At 62.1% G+C, this 19,383-nt stretch overlaps 3 protein-coding genes across 3 annotated transcripts; all 3 read right to left on the bottom strand.

Annotated features, from left to right (window-relative positions):
* Positions 1 to 15: 15 nt before the first annotated feature.
* SPEM2 (SPEM family member 2) lies at positions 16 to 1,812 on the bottom strand. Its single transcript, XM_047757994.1, has 3 exons — positions 1,675 to 1,812; positions 1,465 to 1,522; positions 16 to 1,331 (listed from the first exon to the last, which is right to left on the bottom strand). The coding sequence occupies exons 1-3, from the start codon at positions 1,810 to 1,812 to the stop codon at positions 16 to 18; spliced, it is 1,512 nt and encodes a 503-aa protein (XP_047613950.1).
* Positions 1,813 to 3,739: 1,927 nt separating this feature from the next.
* On the bottom strand, positions 3,740 to 5,079 carry SPEM1 (spermatid maturation 1). The gene is made up of 3 exons (XM_047756580.1): positions 4,869 to 5,079; positions 4,711 to 4,768; positions 3,740 to 4,511 (listed from the first exon to the last, which is right to left on the bottom strand). The coding sequence occupies exons 1-3, from the start codon at positions 5,010 to 5,012 to the stop codon at positions 3,772 to 3,774; spliced, it is 942 nt and encodes a 313-aa protein (XP_047612536.1). The 5' UTR covers positions 5,013 to 5,079; the 3' UTR covers positions 3,740 to 3,771.
* Positions 5,080 to 5,551: 472 nt separating this feature from the next.
* On the bottom strand, positions 5,552 to 17,651 carry NLGN2 (neuroligin 2). Its single transcript, XM_047757696.1, has 7 exons — positions 17,115 to 17,651; positions 13,420 to 13,470; positions 10,885 to 11,034; positions 10,526 to 10,711; positions 10,206 to 10,398; positions 9,261 to 9,857; positions 5,552 to 8,485 (listed from the first exon to the last, which is right to left on the bottom strand). Exons 1-7 carry the CDS (start codon positions 17,581 to 17,583, stop codon positions 7,612 to 7,614), a joined length of 2,520 nt encoding a protein of 839 aa, XP_047613652.1. The 5' UTR covers positions 17,584 to 17,651; the 3' UTR covers positions 5,552 to 7,611.
* Between the last annotated feature and the right edge of the window lie 1,732 nt (positions 17,652 to 19,383).

The following is a 19,383-nucleotide window of genomic DNA, read 5'->3' as shown; positions in this document are numbered from 1 at the left end:
ACCCCCATCAGCTGGTCAGTTAATTTTCCTGCTCCTGTGCAGAGAGGGTCTGGAGGCCGAGGTGGAAGGTGGCAGCGAGTTGGCACGCGCTCTGCTCTCCTGCACTTGTCGCTTCAGCTCCAGGCTGTCGTACACCTGGTGGTTGGCATTGCCCCCTGGGTTCCGGCTGAGTGGCATGAAGGTGGGCGGGGGTGGGGGAGGCTCCGTCGCCTGGACTTCGGGGAGCGGCTGGGAGGAGCGCAGGAGCAGGGCTGAGCTGGGAGCTGGGGCCCGCTGGTACGAGGCCTCGCCCAGCATGGTGAGCGAGGTGGAGGTGGTCAGAGGGTGCCGGGTGGGCAGCGCCTCCGCCCACTCGGCTCCCCGGCGCCGCACCTCGTGGGGATCCCGGGAGTAGATCAAGTGTCCCGTGGATGGGTGGGGACTGCGGTTGGGCTGCCCGTGCGGCTGGCCAGGGAGGCTCCGCCGGGGGGACTGGGGGGATGAGTGCTCCCGGGCTTCGGGCCGGGAGCCCCGGGTCACGAGGGCGGATGGAGGCTCAGAGCCCTCCAGGCCACGCCGCCGCTGGTCCCAGGAGTCATACTGGAGCTGGCCCCGTGAGGGGTAAGGGCTGTGCCCCCCAGGGACCCAGGAGGGGTTTGGGGGCAGCCGGCGGGGGGGCGGCAGAGACGAGGTCCACTGCTCGGCCTCCACGTTGCCCCAGATGCGGGACGGTGAGTAGGGGGGCCCGTAGGACTGCAGCCTCAGTTCCGACTTGGCCTCCACACGCTTGGGCAGGCGGCGCAGCTCGGGTGACAGGTAGAGAGAGGGTGGCGGCAGGCTGGCCAGGATCCCACCCTGGCGGCCCCAGAGCCCCACGTTGGAGGGCAGGCCCATCTGCGGGTAGAGCCCTCCTCCCCAACCCCCCGGCGGGTACTTGGGACGTGGGGGGGGAAGGTCCTCCTCCTCCAGGTAGGAGTCCAGGTCCTCCGGATCAAAGGAGGACACCGGCCGCAGTTGTGCCATCTTGTGGCTGTCACGTGGCCTACGGAAGACCGAGCGGCTGTAGGGGAACCGTCTGTGGGTCTTTGGCCTCCGCTGGTGGCTGCAGGCGCGGCGGCTGCGGCTGCGGCTGCGGCTGCGGCTGCATCTGGGGCGGTGGGGGGGTCGGCAGCGGCTTCGGCGGCGGCGGCGGCGGCGGCTGCGGTTGCAGAGGTGGTGGTAGGAGAAAGAGGAGGAGCGAGTGGGCTGGGCCATTTTCACTTCTACAGGGTCCAGGGTGCAGTGGAGGTGGACATCGTGGGCCTTGGCTGGTGGATATTTGGGGGACCTTTCACAAGCCTGCAAGACTTCATCTGGGGGAGGCAAGAGTCTGTGAGGGCGGGGCGAGGGACAGAAGGGGTCAGGGTTGGGAGCGCTGGGGCCTGGGTTTCTGGGGCCTCAGGAGTGGCGGGGGCAGGGTGCCCCCTATTTCTCGGCCGTACTTACTTTTGTCATTAGTCCAATGGGCGATCTTGTCTAAGACATTCTGGAGCCCCTGCCACATCTGGGGGTGGGGTAGGGCGGGTGGGAATGAAGGCCAGGCTCTCCACTCCCACTCCCCTCCCAGCCAAGGCCGGGCCTGCAGGCGGGGGGGTACGGGCTGCAGCTGGCACCCACCCTCCACCACCACCATCTTCAGCCGGGGGCATCACTGACCACAGTTGCCATGTTGACGCCTATGTTGACAAGGACAACGAGCCCAAGCAGCAGCAGGAGAAGGTCCTCGGCGATCTGGGTGCTTTCTTGGTATTGATGGCAGCACCCCAGGTGGTCATGCCAGAGCTGATTTTCCATGGTGGGGGGGTCCTAGGGCCACGTGGGCCGCCCCCCCCCCACCGGCCCTGACCCACACTGCACCCATGCCGGGACCTGGGGACACCTACCAACAGGTGAGGGAGCAGGGTCACAATGAGGCCCATTGCAGGGAGTCACAATGCGGAGGGGGCAAGTCTTTCAGCCACTCAGCTGGCCCTGTGTGTGGCCACCTCTGTCCTGGCTCCCACTCAGAGCCCAGTCCCCAGAGACCCCAGAGTTCAGTCTGTCTGTCTGCACAGGGGCTTGCTTAGCTCAGTTTGAAGACGGCGGTAGCTACGGTTGGCAGTCTTCGTGGAGGACTGACTCGTGCATCAAGGATGTCCTCCATTTCATCCTTTTGCGACCCTTTGGCAGCTTTCCTAGCCTGTTGGGACTCCCCACTCACACCTGCTTGGGGCCAGCTGCGAGGGTGACTAGATGGATGGGGGACAGTAAGAGTCCCCTCTGGGGTCACCCTGCTGCACCACTCCCTCCCCGCCCTGCTCATTTCACTGTCATCATCCCTCGAGCACACGTCCCCCCCACCCCTTTTCCTGGCCGTGGATGGCAGCCCAGGGGTGGTCACGGAGCCCCTTGGCCCCTTTGCTTCAGAGCAAGCCTGACTGCCACACTGCTGAGGTTGCCGCCTTTGCCAGAGATGACCCCTAACCACGGTTTCGTTTTCCTAACCTACTGCCCTTCCATAGAGCCACTTCTCCAAGCTGGAAAATGGTTAGTTGCCATTTTTGTGTGTGTGTGTGTGTGTGTCTTTTTGCCTTTTTTAAGGGCCATGACCATGGCATATGGAGGTTCCCAGGCTAGGGGTCTAATCGGAGCTGTAGCTGCCGGCCTACGCCAGAGCCACAGCCACAGCCACACGGGATCCGAGCTGCGTCTGCGACCTACACCACAGCTCATGGCAACGCCGGATCCTTAACCCACTGAGCAAGGCCAGGGATCGAACCCACAACCTCATGGTTCCTAGTCGGATTCGTTAACCACTGCGCCACGATGGGAACTCTGTTAGTTGCCATCTTAAGAAAAACCACGTGACACTGGAAGGTCCCTCGTGGCACAGTGGGTTAAGGATCTGCTATTGCTGCAGCTGAGGTGCAGGTCTTTGGTGTCCAAGTGACCACGAGCAAGTTACCTGGCCTGGCTGAGCCTCAGCCTCCTCACCTGTGAATCAGAGGAGTGAGGTCACAGAGGGCTGGACTGTTAGGAGCAAGCAGCCCTTGAACCTGTCCTCAATAATTTATCCTCTGCGCCAAGCCTGTTCAAAGGCATGGCAGCTTTGGGCTCTGACCAGGGAATAGTGAGGGTCCGGGTACCCTTACTCTCAGCCACGACTCCCTAAAGAAACAAGGGCTTACAAAGGAACAGAGCTTAGAGTTCCCACTGTGGCTCAGCAGGTGAGGGACCTGACGTTGTCTCCGTGAGGATGCGGGTTCGATCCCTGGCCTCGCTCAGTGGGTTAAGGATCCTGTGTTGCCATGGCTGTGGTGTAGGCTGGCAGCTGCAGCTCCCATTCGACCCTGTCCTGGGAATGTCCATATACTGCAGGTGCAGCCGTTAAAAAAAAAAAAAACCGTGGCTCACTCATAATTGCAGCAAAAACCTGGCCTTTGCCAGGAATCAGATTTCTGTGGGGCTGGGGCCTTGGGGGTGAGGCTCTTCCCAAAGTGCAGTTCTACCCGGGGATCTGGAGCGGGCTTTGGGGGGCTTCTCTGGGCACTAAACACAGTAGAGGCAGGCAGAAGCCTTGGCATCTAGAAGGACCTGGGAAAGGGCTGAGGACAGGCCCTGGTGAGGCCAAGGTTGATGCGGGTCCTCCGGGCTCTGTAGGCCCTGTTGCCTGGGAGATCATTTCCTTAGCAACCCCGGCACCCATCCCTGTCCTGCCCCCCCACCCCCCCAGCACCACGAACCACCTTCTCTCTTGTTTTTATTCTTTCCCAGTCACCTCTCTGTCAGGGAACGGTACACCCAGTCCTTCCCGGTCCCCTCCGCAGTGCTGGATCTGGAGCCCAGGTGGTAGCAGTGGGACAGGGCCTCCACCTCCCTGGTCAGCTCCCGCAGTCGCCGCCTCACGTCTCTGGCATCGTAGGCTATTCGGCCTGAGGAGCGGCGCCGGGGGATGTCGGGGACGTGGGCTGGGCCCAGGATAGGCGGCTGGGCCGGCGAGCACGGCTCCTGCTCTGCCTGGGCTCCCACCCTCACGCCCCCTCCGCTGTTCTTGGGGATCAGGGCCTGAGGGCCAGGGGGTGGGGGGTTCACAGGGTACACGTAGGCCTCTAGGCCCAGCTCCGACCGCATCTCTCTTTTGAGGGGCCTTTCCTCTACACTGTGCTGGAAGCGGATGGTCTGGGTGGGCGGCTCCACAGCATCCGGGGCCCAGGGAGTCCAGAACCCCTGGGTGGATTGAAAGCCTTCCCAGTGCCCGGGCTGATCCCAGTTGTGGGAGCAGACCGCCGTGTGCTGACGGGAGGGCTTCTCATCGTCGTCCTCGTCAGTGTCAGGGGCCCAGGCCACCGGGCGGTGGGCGCGGCGCGCGGAAGAGCCTCGACGGCGATGCCGCCGAGTGGGTGGGGGGGTCACGGTCATTTTCACGGGGTCCATGGTGCATCGAAGGTGGACTCTAGGGGAGCTCTGCTTCGGGGACTGGGTCTTCTTCCAAGGTGAGCACGACTTAGACGTTTCTGTGGATCGGGGAGGGGTGAGAGGCTGGAGGGGAGCCCGGCTCCTACAGGGATGGAGAGGCAGGGCGCAGGGAGAGAAGCTGCGCAGTTATGGTGTCTGAAAGGGGCGCGCGGCCGGGGAAGGGGCCAGCTTAAGGTCAGGGCTAGAATGCCTTCTTTCCGCCCCTCCTGTGCCCCCACCCCTCCACTCCCTACTTACCTTTCTCACAAATGACATGGAACGCGTGGTGTAGGAAGCCACGGAGTCTGCGCCAGAGCTAGGTGGGGATGGACACAGTGACCCCGGGGAAGGCCCCGACCACCAGGCCTGCCCCCCAGCCATCCTGCCAGCACCCTCCCACCTGGCCCCACCCTGACCAGCGTCACCATATTGATGCCAATGTTAATGCAGATGATGAGACCCAGCAGCAGCAGGATGGAGCTGCCCAGGTCCTGGCAGCTGTTGGTGTTGGGGCTGTGATAGGAGGCCCACCCGGGCCGGGGCCGCTCAGCCATGGCCATGGGGGTCCCTAGGGCCACCGGGGCCCCTAGGCCCCCAGCCCGCTGTGCCTGCAGTAGCCACCGGCCCCCCTTCCTGTCCCAGAGGCTCCTGGGGGTGAGCGGGTCACAATGGTGCGGGGCGCTCCCTCACAATGTGCCACGAGGGAGAGTCCCGGAGCCACGGTTGAGCCCTCCAGCATGGGCCAGGCCGCAGCAGAGGCCAAACCCTTGGCCTTGCCTGCCTCTCCTGGAGCCAGCCAGGGGCCTCTCGCCTGTCTGGTGTCTGCCCCCATCAGCCCCTCCTAGTCCTCTCACGCCAGGCCCTGACCCCTGCGCAGAAGCTGGTCCGGCTCGGAAACTCCCCCAACCACCCCATTACCATGAGAACCCTGCCCCAGCACCCACTCCCCTTCTCTCAGACCTCAGGACTCTTTACTGGAAAGGGCTGTGGGCTCGGACCCACGCCTCCTCCCTCGTCGCCAGAGTCACTTCTCCAAGGTTTGTTTCTTTCGCCCCCCGCGCCCCCCCCCCCCCCGCCCAGCATAACAGCAGGCAGAACCAACAGTTAAACTTTTATATTTACAATATTCTCTTCATCTTTTGCCAGGTTTAAAAATGTGTACAGAGCCGCAAAGGGTTGGGGTGGGGACAAGGGACTGTCAGGGAATTGGTCTGGGGAGAGGGGCTGGGCATTGGAGTCCGTGGCTGAATCATGGGGTCCCCCAGCCCCCCTCCCATGCCCCAATTTGGGGGGCATCTGTCTACAGGGTTCAGGGCCCAGGTCCCTAGCATTTAGAGGGCATGGCTGTTTGGAGAGGAGCTAGACCAGGCAGGGCAAGGGGTGGGAAAGGAACTAAGTTTCCACGGATGGAGGTGGGGGCAGAAGGGACGGGCGAGAGGCAAGGTTCTGGGGCGCCAAGACCAGGGATTCTGGATTCGGGCGTCAGTGGAAGACAGCACTCCACCTCCCACTCAAATTTGGCACCAACGCAAACGAGGATTTGCCCCCCTCTCCACTGGGGTCCCTTGAAATCCTTCCCGGCTTCATTCGTTTCCCCAGAGGCCCAAACCCTTTCTCTTTGGGCCGTCACCTTACACACGGCCTTTCAAATCAAATTCTTGCAGCTGAGCGCCCCAAGCCCTGTCCCCCACTGTCCCCTCCAGCTGTCCCCCAGCACAGCTGTCCCCAGCCTGTCCCAGGAAGCCTTCCTCCCCTGCACCTTTCCTTCAGACCTGGAGGCCCAGGGCAGAGGGGCAGGTCGAAGGAGGAGTGGGCAGCTGAGGGGAGAAGCTGCTTTGACGCCAGGAAGGGATGGCTTCAGGGGGGGACAGGGACAGGGTGGGGGGGGAGAATGGAGGCAGAGAGGGCTGGATGACACACAGTGAGGAAGGACACAGGTGGGACCCCTTTAGCTGCCACCTCCTCTCCTGTACCCCACCTGCCCACACATGCACCCACCCTGGCCCAGGACTGGGGAATCCTTGGCACATTTTGGGGGGCTTTCCCCCCTCAAACCCACCTCCCCAGGTTGGCAGGGGGGGGGAGCAATGGTCTGAGGACAGAGGGAAGGGCCATCCTCAGACCTCAGGGAGGGCTTTGGTCAAACACGCTTGGCCTCTGTGCGTGGCAGGTGCCACGCACCCTTCCTCCCTGCTCCATGGCTGCCCTCCGACTTGGCCTCTCCAGGGGAGGGAGGGGCAGGGCGCCCCCTCGGGGTTTGCACAGCCCCTCGACTTCTGTCAGTTTGAGGTCTGTTCCCACCTGCTGTGTGAGGAGAAATTAAGTGGGGGGCGGGGGGCCTGAGGCCCAGAGGATGCAGGGAAGGGCCAGAGAGAAAGGGGCTGTCTGCATGGGAAAACATACATCCACATGCAAGAACATGTTTCCACTCAGATACGCGTCCTGGACCCGTGGGAAGACAGGTTCCCAGGCAGCACAGGGAGGCAGGGCCTCCTTCCCCCGCAGGGAGCCTGCGCCTGTCTCCTGGGGAAGGCGAGGCCTTGACTTGTGCCACGGGGGATACTCATGCTTCGCTGGGGTGGGGGCGGGGAGGGGGGGGCTGTGATTTCCTCGCTGCTTCCCAGGCACCACCCTGTGTCATGTGGTGGCCAAGGGTCACTCTCTGTGAACACACCACTTCCAGGGTCTCCAGGGGGTGGGGGGGGAGGGAGGAGGGGAGAGGAGGCATGAGGAGACAGGATTCGGGGGTACAAATCCCCACAGAAATTCTTGGAGGGAGCCAACATGTGTCCAGGGCGGCCAAAAAAAACACCTCACCCTGCACATGGGAAAACACACCCCCTCGTGAGAAAGCACAACCTCCACGTGGGAAAACACTTCCACTCCACGTCTCCACACCCCGGAGACCGGTGTCCCGGCGGAGGGGAAAAAAAAAAACAACCCAAAGCACCCCCCTCCCCCGGTTGTTCGAAGGCCCGGGTCCGGAGAAGGGGCCTCTCTGCTGGGGAGAGACGCGCATCCGGGTGGGGAAACCCATGTCCGCCTAGCGCTCCTCGACGTGAGCCGGCTCCACGCGGGAAAAGCCTGTGGCCGAGTCCTCCTCCCTGCCTTCCGCGCGGGCCGGGAGGGCTGGGGAGCGGGGCCTCCCCGAGCCGCCCCCTATACCCTGGTGGTGGAGTGGGGGTGGGGGAGCGTGTTGTTGTGGCTGGTAGCGGTGGGGGGCGGCGGGGGGAAGGGCCCGAAGGGATGGAGGGAGGGGGGCGGCGGGGGAGGAGGGGGCCCCAGGCCGCTGGGCAGCAGGGTCAGGGCCCCGGGGGCCAAGAGAGGCACGTCGTCCGGCGCCCGGCGCAGGGCCAGGGTGTAGTCGGGAGGGCAGGCGGGGCGCAGGGCCTCGGCAGGGTCCGCCCCGACGCCGCCGCCCCGCTTCAGCTGCAGCGACACCAGCTCCTCCTCCGGCGGCAGCTCGCGGCCGGCGGCCGGGAGCAGGGGGCCGCCGCCGGGCACGCCGGAGCCCGAGCCGCCCGGGGGGCTGAGCCGCCGGCACCGCAGCTCCTGCCGCCGGTCCCGCTTGTAGTACAGGGCGGCGAAGGCCAGGATGTTGAGGAAGAGGAGGGAGGCGCCCACGGCCACCGTGACGCTGAGCTCCGTGGAGTAGTCTCGCGAGTCCCCGGGGAAGCGGTCGTAGGCCCGGGGGCCCGGCTCGGGCTCGGGCTCGGGCGGCAGGGTGGCGGGGGGCGGCGGGCGGCGCGTGCCCGGGGCGCCGGGCGGCGGGCGCGGCGGCCAGCGCGTGGCGTAGGGCGGCAGGCGCGTGGTGGTGGTGAAGAGCTCCGTGTGCAGGTTGTGCAGGTGCGGCACGAGCTCCAGCCAGAAGGCCACCTTGTTGGCGCGGTAGTTGTCGCGCACGCGCGGCTTCAAGCCAATGTGCAGGTACTGCTTCTCCTTGCTGTTGAACTTGCTCCACACCACCTCCTCAAAGCGGTTGGGCTTGGTGTGGATGAACTTGGTGTCCTGCGGCACCGGCTGGTTGGGGTCGCTGTGGGCACAGGAGGGCAGGGAAAGGAGGAGTGAGGGCGTGGTGCCACCGGGAAGGGGGCTGATTGTGGGAGCAGGGGGAGGGAGACGGACAGAGATGCCGAGAACCCAGGAGAGAGAAACGGAGACAGAGCTGGATGCGAAGAGACGGAGAAACCGCCAGAGACAGGGACAGAAGACACATAGGGGTGGGGACAGACTGCCAGAGACAGCCAGGGATGAGGACCGAGGGACAGAGGGAGGGCAGAGACAGACTGCCAGTGAGAGAGGCGCAACCTGAGACCGAAGGGGGTAGAGACGCATGGACACAGAGAGGCAAAGGCGCATGAGAGAAGCCAGGGGGAAGCCTGTGAGCCAAGAGCGTCAGATCAAAGCAAGGATATCCGTGGATTTCAAGAGAGAGAGGTAGAGACAGCCATGAGGAGACAGACAGACACAAACCCTTACACATCCTCAGATACACAGACAGACGGGAGCACTCAGAGGGCGGAGCGCCCGGGGCGGGGGAAGCGGGTTGGGCGGGTGAGGGAGAGAAGGAGAGGCAGACACAGAGCCAAAGCCACCAAGTGAGCACCCCCTCCCCGCCCCCCGCAAGGACAGGGACCTCTCTGTCCAACTCTTCTGACTCTCCAACAGCGGGTGTCTGAGTGGAGAAGGCAGGATCGACTTGATGGGAGGATGATGGCCGTGGGAAGGCGGGAGAGAAGGGGCTGAGGATGGAGGAGGTGTGTGCCCTGGGCTGCAGGGGTGCCCCACCCAGCCCCTCTGGCCCTCACCCAGTCTTGGCGAAGTTGGTCCAGTAGGTCATGACCACAGCGCTGAGCATGACGTCATTCTTGGAGAAGTTGCAGGGGAAGAGGTCGGTGGCGCCCACCATGGGCACCCCGAAGACATAGGGTAGCTCGTCCCCGTGCGCTGCGTCTGCCCACTCGGGCCGGCCCTCGGCCTGGCAGTGGTGGTAGAAGGTGTAAAAGTAGACGGGGGACTGGTAGTCGGCGTGCAGCTTGGCGGTGGCCACAGCCGGTGCCACCCACTGGTGGTCGGTAAAGAGCGCCAGCAGGGTCTTGCGCCGCATCTCGCCATTGTCCCTGTCGGCCCAGTCCGTGTACATAAACTTGATGGTCTCCCGCAGCACATCCTTGCCCTCCGGGTAGCCATACAGGTTGTCCACAAAGTTGGAGACAGTGAAGTCGAAGGCGCTGGCAGACACGCCGTCCTCGCTCTCTGCCGAGTCCTCCACGAACTTGAGGCCCTCTCCTTGGTTAACCCCGATGAGCATGTCGTAGTTGAGAAATTCTCCCTGCTGCATGAGGATCTCGGGGTCATCCGGGACGACGTCACCGTCCACCACCGGCCCGAAGGCGATGTGGTAGCTGGAGAGAAGGGGTCAAGGTCGCGTCACCTGCCGGCTGGGCTGGCCTCCTCTCGACTCGCAGCCTGCTGAGCCCTCTGCTCGGAAGAGCCCTCTTCCCTAGGGAAAGCCTCCTGAGCCCTTGGCCTCTAGGGCCCTTCCCCTCTGGGGAAGTCCTCCCAGAAGGACGTCCTGGCACCCCCGCTTGGGGTCAGCATCACGGAGAAAGCCGGGCCCCCGGACGGGTCTGAAGCCCCCCCGCTCCCTGCCAATGGGAACACCTGTAGCCCATGGGCGCCTCTCGCCTCAGCCCCCGTGGAACCAGCGAGGAGCGTGGAGGCCTGGACCCAGCCCTCTGCTACCCCCATACCGGGCGGGCTGCACGTCCTGGTCCACCAGCTCCCGAGAGGGCTTCCGGCGCAGACACTCCACGGCCTCAGCGCTGTCCTCCCGGTCACAGCCCACCTTGGCCGCCAGCAGTCGCGTGTACTTGAGCGGCTGATAGTTGACAGACCAGCTAGAAATGGCAGTGCCACTCTGGGCGATGGCCTTCTGGAACAACCCTGGTGGGACGGGCCGGCTTCAAGCTGGGCTGTGTCAGCCCCAGGGGAAGGGAGGGAAGTGGGACCTGGCAGACTCAGGGGCACGGGACAGGGGACGGGAGGGGCAGGCAGAGGAGGTGGCTGGTACCTTCTGAATGGTGGGAGAGGATCAGCAGGTTGACGCAGGAGGCTCCTGCCCCGGACCCAAAGATGGTGATGCGCTCGGGGTCCCCCCCAAAGTGGGCGATGTTTTCACTGAGCCAGCGCAGGGCCTGGATCTGGTCCAGGAGCCCATAGTTGCCTTTTGCAGCCTGGTCCCCGGTGCTGAGAAAGCCTGGAGTGGAGGAAGAAAGGCAGCTCCCTGGGGGTGTCATGGCGCCCTTGCCCCCGTCTGGGGCAGCTTTGTCCAGCCCAGAAGCCATTCTGCTTCTGCTGGGTTTAGAGGAACCCCACCTGGCAGGCCTCCCTCCCAGACTCTGGCCCCTAGGGTTGGCTGCCCACCCTCACCGAGCACCCCAAGCCGGTAGTTGAGAGTGGCTACAATGACGTTGCCGTAGGCGGCCAGGACGGAGCCGTCGAACATGTTGCCGGTACCCTCCATGTAGGAGCCGCCGTGTAGAAACAGCATCACGGGCTTCTTCCCGGAATCCCGGATATCTGTGTGGGGCAGGGGCGGGTGGGCAGGCCAGGGGGTGGGGGACAAGAACACAGTCAGACCAGAAGCAGCACCGCCCAGCTCCCAGGTCTGCTGAGGTCCAGCCCGGAGCTCAGGGGACATGTCACTCCCGTCCCTGGGGGGCAAGACCGGATTCCCCTCCCTCCCTCCGCAGCTAGCCCTGGCAGAAGGTCCCTCCCCACCTCTTGCGGGCCTGTCCCACTGCACGTCTCCAAATGCTGGGCAGACCTTCCAAGAAGCCTCACCGAGGCAGGGGTGGGGGTGGCCCTCCTCAGGGCATGTGCTGGATCCAGGGGACCCCTTCCCCCCACACACGCAGCAAATTGTCCTGCTCCTAAGAAGAGCGAGCTCCCAAGGCTGACACTAGAGCTAGAGATGCTGGGAGGGTCCTGGCGTCTCCTCAGACTCAGGCCTCAGGCCTCAAGCCTCAGCTCCACATGGTAGCCTGGTCTGTGGGTGAGGGGGTGCCAGGCCCTAGGGTCCCTGGGGGCTTGGTCTCCTCCCCGCCCTAATTCCTTTCTAGGTCACCTCCCCAGTTACCATGGCAACCCCCAGCCTAATTACTGTGGCAGGAGGAGGCAAGGTGGGAAAGGGCCCGCTTAATGAAGCCGGGGTACAGCCCTCGAGTCTCGGACCCGCCCCCTCTCAACCCGCCTGGGCCCTGGGTTCTAGAGCCCTCTCTTGCTTGTCCACACAGGATCCCATGATCGCTGCCATATGGAAGAGGCCCTCGAGGCACTCCAGAGCTGACTGAGGGTAACTAATTCCAGAAAGGGGGGGGAGTCTGAGAGGGCTTGCCAGGGTCCCCGCCCCTGCAGCTCCACCATGATTCAGCCACAGTGCCTGGGTCAGTGGCATCACCCCTGGCCCCCAAGCCCTTCTCTTTCTTTCTTTCTTTCTTTTTTTTTTTTTGTCTTTTTGCCATTTTGGGGGCCGCTCCCGCAGCATATGGAGGTTCCCGGGCTAGGGGTTGAATCGGAGCTGTAGCCGCCGGCCTACGCCAGAGCCACAGCAACTCAGGATCCGAGCCGCGTCTGCGACCTACACCACAGCTCATGGCAATGCCGGATCCTTAACCCACTGAGGGAGGCCAGGGATCGAACCTGCAACTTCATGGTTCCTAGTTGGATTCGTTAACCACGGAGCCACGACGGGAACCCCCCTCCTCTGTCTTGACACCCGTGATGTCTGACTTGCCTGGACACTCATTGAACAAGACCCAGCTGGTCCCCAGTGCCTCTGCCTGCCTCCCCCATCCTGCTAGAAACTTCTCTCCTGCCAGAAGGTTAACCACCAGGTCACTAGGACTCTTCCCTCCACCCTCTCGTGTCTCTTAGGACCTCCTCTGCCACCTCGACTTTGGCGGGGAGCTCCCGGTCGGGCCGTGCCCTGTGTCCTCCCCCAGTCCCTCTCTTCCCTTTGATCCTGAACCTTGAGTGGCCTTCCAACAGTTCGGGGCCTGTCTCCTTCCCTCCTTGGTCCTGTCCTAAGAAGTCCTTGGTTCTCCCCACGCCTCCCCACCCAGCAACTCCACTCCCAGTGTGGGGGAGGGGGGAGTCAGAAGGGGAAGGAGCAGGAAGGGGGGCTGGGGCAACAAGAATTCAAAACCAACAACAAAAAAACAGGATCAAGAAAGAAGAAAGAAAGAAAAAAACAACAACCAAAAAGCAAGAAGCTCTCGGGGCAGATTCAACAAGAAAAGAAAAAAAAAAAAAAAAAAGATCCATTTTTGGAAAAAAAGAAAAAAAGAAAAAAGTTCTTTGCACTTTTTCAAAATTTTGTGGTGAAACTTCAAGATATTGGGCCCTGTTTGCAAAAATTTCCAAATTCTTTAATTCGCTTCAAATGTGCATTGTCTGCATTGGACAGGTTTTTGGAAATTGTAGCAGGTTTCTGATGTTTCAATTGTGTCATCAATTTGCCAACTTAATTTTTTTCTCAAATATTGTTTTGTTCCAAATTAAAATTGTTTTTTTTTTTTTCAAACGTAACATTTCGCAAGTTTCGAAACAGTCCAGATTTTTCTGTCAAACGCTAAACATTTTATCCAATTCTTTGGCGTTTTCGGTTTTGTTTGGTTTTTTTTTTTTTCTGACATTCCAATTTCTTTTTTTCACTTTATTTTTCGCCATGGTTAGCTTTTCTTGCCAGTTTTCTAGTGGGTCCAACATGGTTCAAATTTCTTTTGAAGTTTTCAGATTTCTTTTTTCCAATTACTACCAATTTTTCTTTTCTTTTCTTTTTCGTTTTGAGTTGGGAGAACGACTGAGGGGCCGTGAGGGCTGCGGGGGGCATTTAGTTAGGGGCAGGGCCGTGAGTGTCCTCTTATCAGCAACCACATGCAGCAGCGGGATTTTTAAATCTACCTGTGTCTGGCGGATTGAGCGTCGCCTCGTCACGTTTTTTTGTGAGCGGACCTAAGACCGGGAACACAAAACAGAGAAAAAAGGACAATTTTGTGGGGAAAGATGGGGGTCGGGGGAGGTGGTGGATGGGGAGGGGAGGAGAGAAAGCAGAAAAGGGGGGGAGAGGGGCAGAAAAAATAAGCCAAAAAAAGCAAAATTTGTTTGCAAGAAAAAGAAACCAAGAAAAGAGAAAAACGTTTCTACAACCCAATGTCATTCCCCTCCCCAGAAAAAGTCATGCCCCAAAGAAAAGGCTGGTTTTGGGGGGGTGGGGTGCCTGAGTGGGCTGAGGCCTGTCTGAAGACCTATTGACTCGGCTGGAAGGATTTGGCTTGTCCAAGTGTTTGCTAATTGCTGGAAATGAAACGGTGTTAGAGGTGGGGCGGGAGGGGAGGGGAAGCCCACCCGGGAGCCCAAGGCCAGCTGTGCCCCGCCCCCCAGGGGCCACCCCTCCTGCGGGCCCGGTTCAGGGCCCGCCCAGCACCTGCCTGCTCCCCCAGGCTGTAGAGAGGAGGGGCTGCAGCAGAAAGGACTCTGCTGTCCTCTGGGCCAATCTGGCGGGCAGAGGGCAGGACGGAGGGTGGGGGCAGCCCGGCCCCTCAGCTCGCAGCCCCTGGAAGCCCTCAGCTCCCCACTGGAGGGCTGGGGGGAGGCCAGCGAGGGCTGCCTTTCCGCTTCCCCAGCCTCTCACCAGCCAGCATTTCTCTTCCATCCGCACTCACAAGCCTGACTTCTCACCCCAGGTCCCCGGTGTGGGGCGAAGCAGGGAAAGGGGTCATCAGGTCTTGCCCTCCACGCCACCTTCTCCCTCTGACCCCCACCAACCTCATCCCTTACCCAGGCCTGCTCTCCTCCCCTCCCCCCCAGTGGTAAACGTCCCACCAAGGGCCCCAGCACCCCCCCACCAACCCCTGCTCTAATGCCAAAAAGCCCCCCTCCCCAATTGGGGGTTCCCGCCCACAAATAAGGACTAGGAAACCCAGTGCCCTGAGCCAGCCTGACACAGAAAGCGCCAGGAGGTGCCTCACAAAGTGTGCCCACTGTCAAGGACAGGCTTCCGACCATGCTCAGAGTTTGGCTCTGGGATTGTTTTAGACTGGGGGGAAGGGTCAAGGCAGAGCTGGAACCCAGGCCTGAGGGGTTCCCCGAGGCTGACGGATGTCTCCTCAGTGTCATAAGGAGGCCTGGGTCGGCAAGGCCAAGGCCAGCCTGGGAAAGGCTTCTCCCAAGGGGCAAGGATGGCCCTGTGGGGCCCCAGAGGATCAGGGCCTGTTCGTTCTCCTCCGACAGGATGGGGATGGGGATGGGGGTGAAGTCGGCAGGGCGTGTGTGCGCGTGAGACTATTAAGTGTGCGGGTGTGTGTGTGTGAGTGTGTGTGTGTGCACGCGCCTGAGTCAACCTCTTCCTCCCAGAGCTGGTGTGAAGATTCAGTGAGATCACCTGAATGTGTCAGGCCCCAGGCAGGTCTGCAATAAGATGGTTAAAAATACAGAAGGTGTGGGCGCCGGTGGTGCGGGGGCGGGGCGGACAACGTGCGTGGAGGTGTTGGGGTGGACAGTCCGTTGGTGGGAAGTGCTGGGGGGATGGTTCACACGAGGGGGGACGAGATGGTAGCCCATTGAGGCGGGTGACGGTGGGGAGACAGTCTTCTACAAGCAGGGGTGGGTGGAGAGCTCACGACTGGAGGGCAGAGATGGCCCGACGGTCTGCTGGAGGCACTGGAGTGAATGATTCACCGGTAGGAGGGCACTGGGGTAGGGTGGTCTGGGAGCAAGCAGGGGAATGCAGAGTGGATGGTTCTCACGGAGCGGGTGCTGGGCGACTGGGGAGGGTGAGTGAGTGGTCTGGGCTAAATGATCTATTAGAATCCTTGGAATCGAATAGGCTCCCCCCACCGCCCCCCTTAAGGGCCTCACTGCAGCATATGGAAGTTCCCAGGCTAGGGGCCGAATGGGAGCTACAGCTGCCGGCCTACACCACAGCCACAGCAACGCAGGATCCGACCTACGCCACAGCTCACGGCAACACTGGGTCCTTAACCCACTGAGCGAGGCCAGGGATCAAACCCTCATCCTCATGGATACTAGTCATGTTCGTTTCCACTGAGCCACAACGGGAACTCCGAGTAGGGTTGGAGTAGACACTTCTGGGTGTTGTGTATATGGGTTACTAGGAGGCGTGGCTTATATGGGGAGCAGTTGTGACGGGCACTGGGGGCATGAGGTATTCTGTGCTTGGCACGAGAGGACTCTGGGTGCAGGGTGCAAGGTGCTGGAGAACTTGATCTGTGAGTGGAGCGGAGGGTGGCTACGTGTCTTGTCCCAGCCTGAGCTATGACACTCGGGCAGGAGGTGGGGTAAGCCGTGTTTGAGAGATGCTGTGACCCTTGGGGACTGTGGTTTAAGTGGCCTGTTGGGGCACATGGTCCAGGTACAAGGTTATTGGGGTGAAGGCCTATGTGTGGGTATTACCAGGGCGCAGGGATATTGGGGAAGACAGGTCTGTGTGGGTGACAGGGTACACAGAGAGGACTTGGGGAGATGCTGGGACTTTTGATGCGGGGGACACTAGAGCGCAAGCTCAGCGTTGGCTCAGTTGCGTACAAGATGGGAGTGTTGAGTAGCTGAGCTTTTGCCGTCTGTAGTGGGAACTTGAGCTGGTGACGTGAGGCTGTTGTGTGTACGGTGTCCTCACGCAGGTGGCCGGGTAGCAAGGCTATGTGTGAAGTTGTTGGAGAGTGGCCTGTGGGGGCTGTTGTGGGAGTGGATGGTCTCTCTGGAGGTGTCGGGTATTTTGGAGTAGAGACATGGGTGCGAGGATAACGAGGACGCTGTCTGTGAAGATGGTCCGTAGGGGTGGCTGCCGGCCTGCCGATTACCCTCTGCTGTGGGGCTGCTGGAAGGTTCTGTGGCTCTGATTAATCCCCCGTGTGCTGAAGGCTGGCAGGTGGGGAACTGTCTGGGGGAGTGGGCAGGGGACTACAAGCAGTGCTGTAGTAACTGGAAAGTTCGATGACAAGAAGAGCTGGCTCAGAGCCCCAGGGCAGGTGTTCTGGGGGGGTGGGGGGCTGTGCTGTGAGCGGAGGGGCTCTCGGCCTTCCCTGATCCTTCAGGAGTGTAGAGGGATCAGGGGACAGGGCCTCCTGGAGGAGAGGCACACTCAGCTCAGGTGATGGGCTTTGTGTGGGACAGAAGGAAGTCTCTCCCTGTCGGCCTGGGGAGCAGGGGGAGTGCTCACTGTCCCTGAGGGGGAGGTGCTGGCTGGGGACAAGCCAGGGGGCAGGAGATGGGGCAGAGCTGGAGCAGTCATCTAGGCAGCTGAGGGGTGCCTCCACCACCAGACTGCCCTCAGTGTCCCCTTGTGTGTGCCTCTGGGGGGAGGGGGTGGGCAGGCCCAGCCTAGCGCCTGCTGCCCCCGCCATCGGCTCGCTATGGGCACAAAGAGCCTCTGGGGAGGCTGCGGTCTTCATTCCTGGGATTGCCTGCCAGGGACCCCTGTCACCCTGGGAGGGCACGCGCAGGCTGCAGGGACACAATGGCCCGAGGGCACCCACGAGGGCCCAGCTCCCGGCCCGGAGCGAGCCGTGGCCTGAGGGTCTGCGTGGACGTGTGTGGGCTGTGTCCACCGGGGGCCCGGCCGGTGCCTGCGCCCTTACCGTCCTCGGTGGGCACGTAGAGGTTGAGGTACAGGCAGTCCTCGCTCTGGTTCTGCACGTAGGTGGCGGCCGCCTCCAGGTTGTCGGTGAACCACACGGGCAGCATGATGGCAGGCAGCGCCCCGTGCAGGTTCTGCGGGCAGGCGGGCGGCAGGGTGGTGGCGTTGCGCACGCCGGGCCACGAGGCGGGGGCCTCGGGCGGCTGGAAGCGGCGGGCGCCCAGGGGGGGCGTGGCGTAGGGCACGCCCAGGAACTGCACGACGGGGCCCAGGATCTCGTTGTTGAGCTCGCGCCGCACGCCGCGCACTCGCCCGTAGGCCGTGTTCACCACTGGGAAGCGCTCCTCCCCGAGGCTGCTGAGGCCCAGGCCCGGGCCGCCCGGGGCGCCGCCGCCGCCGCCGCCGCCGGGACCCCCTCCCCCCCGTTGAGCCCCCGCCAGCCCCACCAGACACAGCGCCAGGAGCCACATGCTGATCGGGGGACCCCCCCTCCCTCCCCGGGACCCCCCCCCTCGGAGAGAGGGAGAAGGGGGGGGAGAGGGAGGGAGGCCCCCCTCGCCCCAGGAGGGAGGAGGGGGCGGGGGGAAAGGAGGGAGGAGGGGGGCGGGGAGGGACCTGGGTTAGACTGGACAGGGAAGGGGTCTGTTCCTCTCCATGGAGGGGGCGAGGGGTGGGGAAGGGGAAGGAAGCGGGAGCAGGTGAAGGCAGGCCCGACCTGCGGGGAGGAGGGACAGACAGACGGACAGACGGACGGACGGACAGACAGAAGAATACAGAGGAGGGGCGCCAGAGGGAAGGGAAATTGGACGGGGCAGACAGACGGGAACGGGGAAACAGAGAGACAAGTGGTTAGTGACTTGGAATTCAGACCAAGTTGGCCCCCTTCTTCCATCCTCAGCCCACCCCCGCCCCTCCCCCGCCCCCCATCACCCCCACACCGCAGCAAGGACCCAGATTGAAAAGCCTGAGGCTGCGGTGAGGTCAAGATATGTTAAAAGTGTAGGACAGCCAGGGGGTCAGCACCCCAGACCCAGCCCGCCAGGGTCCAGCGGCTTATCCTTCCAGGCAGGCCCCCACTCAGGGACTCAGGAGTCCCAGTTCCCACCTCCCTGGCAGGGGTGAGATAGACAAGGAAGAGAAAATAAAAATACCAAGTCATTAATTAGCAGGAAGTGGCGGGTTTGTTTATACGTGCTAATTACTCCTGAGCTGTAATTTCATGGCACTGAACCCCAACCCCAGGCCAGACTTGGGCCTTCCTTGGGCCCACACAAGCCCGGCACCCTCCCCTCCCTTCCACAACTCATCCACTAAGGATCTGTGCAATGGGGGAGACCCCGTGTCCGGCGCCCTCTCCATGTCTTCCCTCAGAAGTTAAGGTGCCTTGAGTCAGGGGCTAGATAGGGAGGGGGTGCTGGAGGGGCAAATCTGGGGACAGATGCCTGATCCTGCCGCCGGTTGCCAGGCGACGGGATGCTGCCCCGCAATGTTACCTCGGCAACAGGCTGTAGCTTTAACCCTGGGGGGGGGGTCTGGAGGAAGAGGGGAAGGGGCTAGGTTGGTTATGGGGTCCATTCAGGGCATGAGGGGGAGAGCAGAGGTGTGAGTCAGAAGCCTAGAGTTTCCCCCAGCCTTGGCATAGAGGAAGAAGTACATAGGTTGAGGGGAGCAGGAGACCTGGGGCATAGAGAACCCTAAAAGGTCCGCCTCTTGCCCCTTGTTGGCCAATCAGAGTCTAGCCCTAGTGACCAGGCCTCTGGCTGGGGAGAAGGGGTGCTGAGGTGGGTTTGGGGGCATCAGATGCACACACCGACGTCTCCTCTCCCACAGTCTTGAACAGCCTTGAAGCCCAAACACCTCTTCTTCCATGCCTGGCATTTTGACCCATGCCCTAGGGGCAAACCTCCTTGAATCCTAACCCAGCTATTCACCTCCCCTTCCCCTTAGCAGCCCCCTAGCGTTGCTGCCTTGACGTCTGGGTGCTCAGGGCAGCAGGGGCGGGACAAGGGAGGAGATGGGACTGAAGGGGCAGACACCCAGGTCACCTCAGCAAGCCCCCCCCCCCGTCCCCCCCCTCCAGCTGCCAGAGCTGTTTGCTGACGCGGGGTTTTCAGAGCCAGGCGCCAGCCCGCGGGTGGCTCTCTGCAGGTGTCAATTTATTCCAGAGATGAGGACACAGGAATCCTTACCACACACACCCAGTCATGCCCTCCCTGTCTTCAGGTCCTCTTAAGCTCCTGTTCCCCTGTCACCTGGAGGGGGCTTGGTGC

The sequence above is a fragment of the Phacochoerus africanus genome, chromosome 14 (genome assembly GCF_016906955.1).
Source record: "Phacochoerus africanus isolate WHEZ1 chromosome 14, ROS_Pafr_v1, whole genome shotgun sequence".
Lineage (NCBI taxonomy): Eukaryota > Metazoa > Chordata > Mammalia > Artiodactyla > Suidae > Phacochoerus > Phacochoerus africanus.
This window is presented reverse-complemented; position numbering and strand designations above follow the sequence as displayed.

Coding starts and splice junctions, on each gene's coding strand:
- SPEM2 (XM_047757994.1), bottom strand. CDS start 1,812: ATGGAAAATCAGCTCTGGCATGACCACCTGGGGTGCTGCCATCAATAC. Junction 1,523..1,674: donor GCGTCAACATGGCAACTGTG/GTCAGTGATGCC, acceptor CCCCACCCCCAG/ATGTGGCAGGGGCTCCAGAA. Junction 1,332..1,464: donor CCATTGGACTAATGACAAAA/GTAAGTACGGCC, acceptor TGCCTCCCCCAG/ATGAAGTCTTGCAGGCTTGT.
- SPEM1 (XM_047756580.1), bottom strand. CDS start 5,012: ATGGCCATGGCTGAGCGGCCCCGGCCCGGGTGGGCCTCCTATCACAGC. Junction 4,769..4,868: donor GCATCAATATGGTGACGCTG/GTCAGGGTGGGG, acceptor ATCCCCACCTAG/CTCTGGCGCAGACTCCGTGG. Junction 4,512..4,710: donor CCATGTCATTTGTGAGAAAG/GTAAGTAGGGAG, acceptor CCCGATCCACAG/AAACGTCTAAGTCGTGCTCA.
- NLGN2 (XM_047757696.1), bottom strand. CDS start 17,583: ATGTGGCTCCTGGCGCTGTGTCTGGTGGGGCTGGCGGGGGCTCAACGG. Junction 10,712..10,884: donor CTACCGGCTTGGGGTGCTCG/GTGAGGGTGGGC, acceptor CCTCCACTCCAG/GCTTTCTCAGCACCGGGGAC. Junction 8,486..9,260: donor ACCAACTTCGCCAAGACTGG/GTGAGGGCCAGA, acceptor CTGTGCCCACAG/CGACCCCAACCAGCCGGTGC.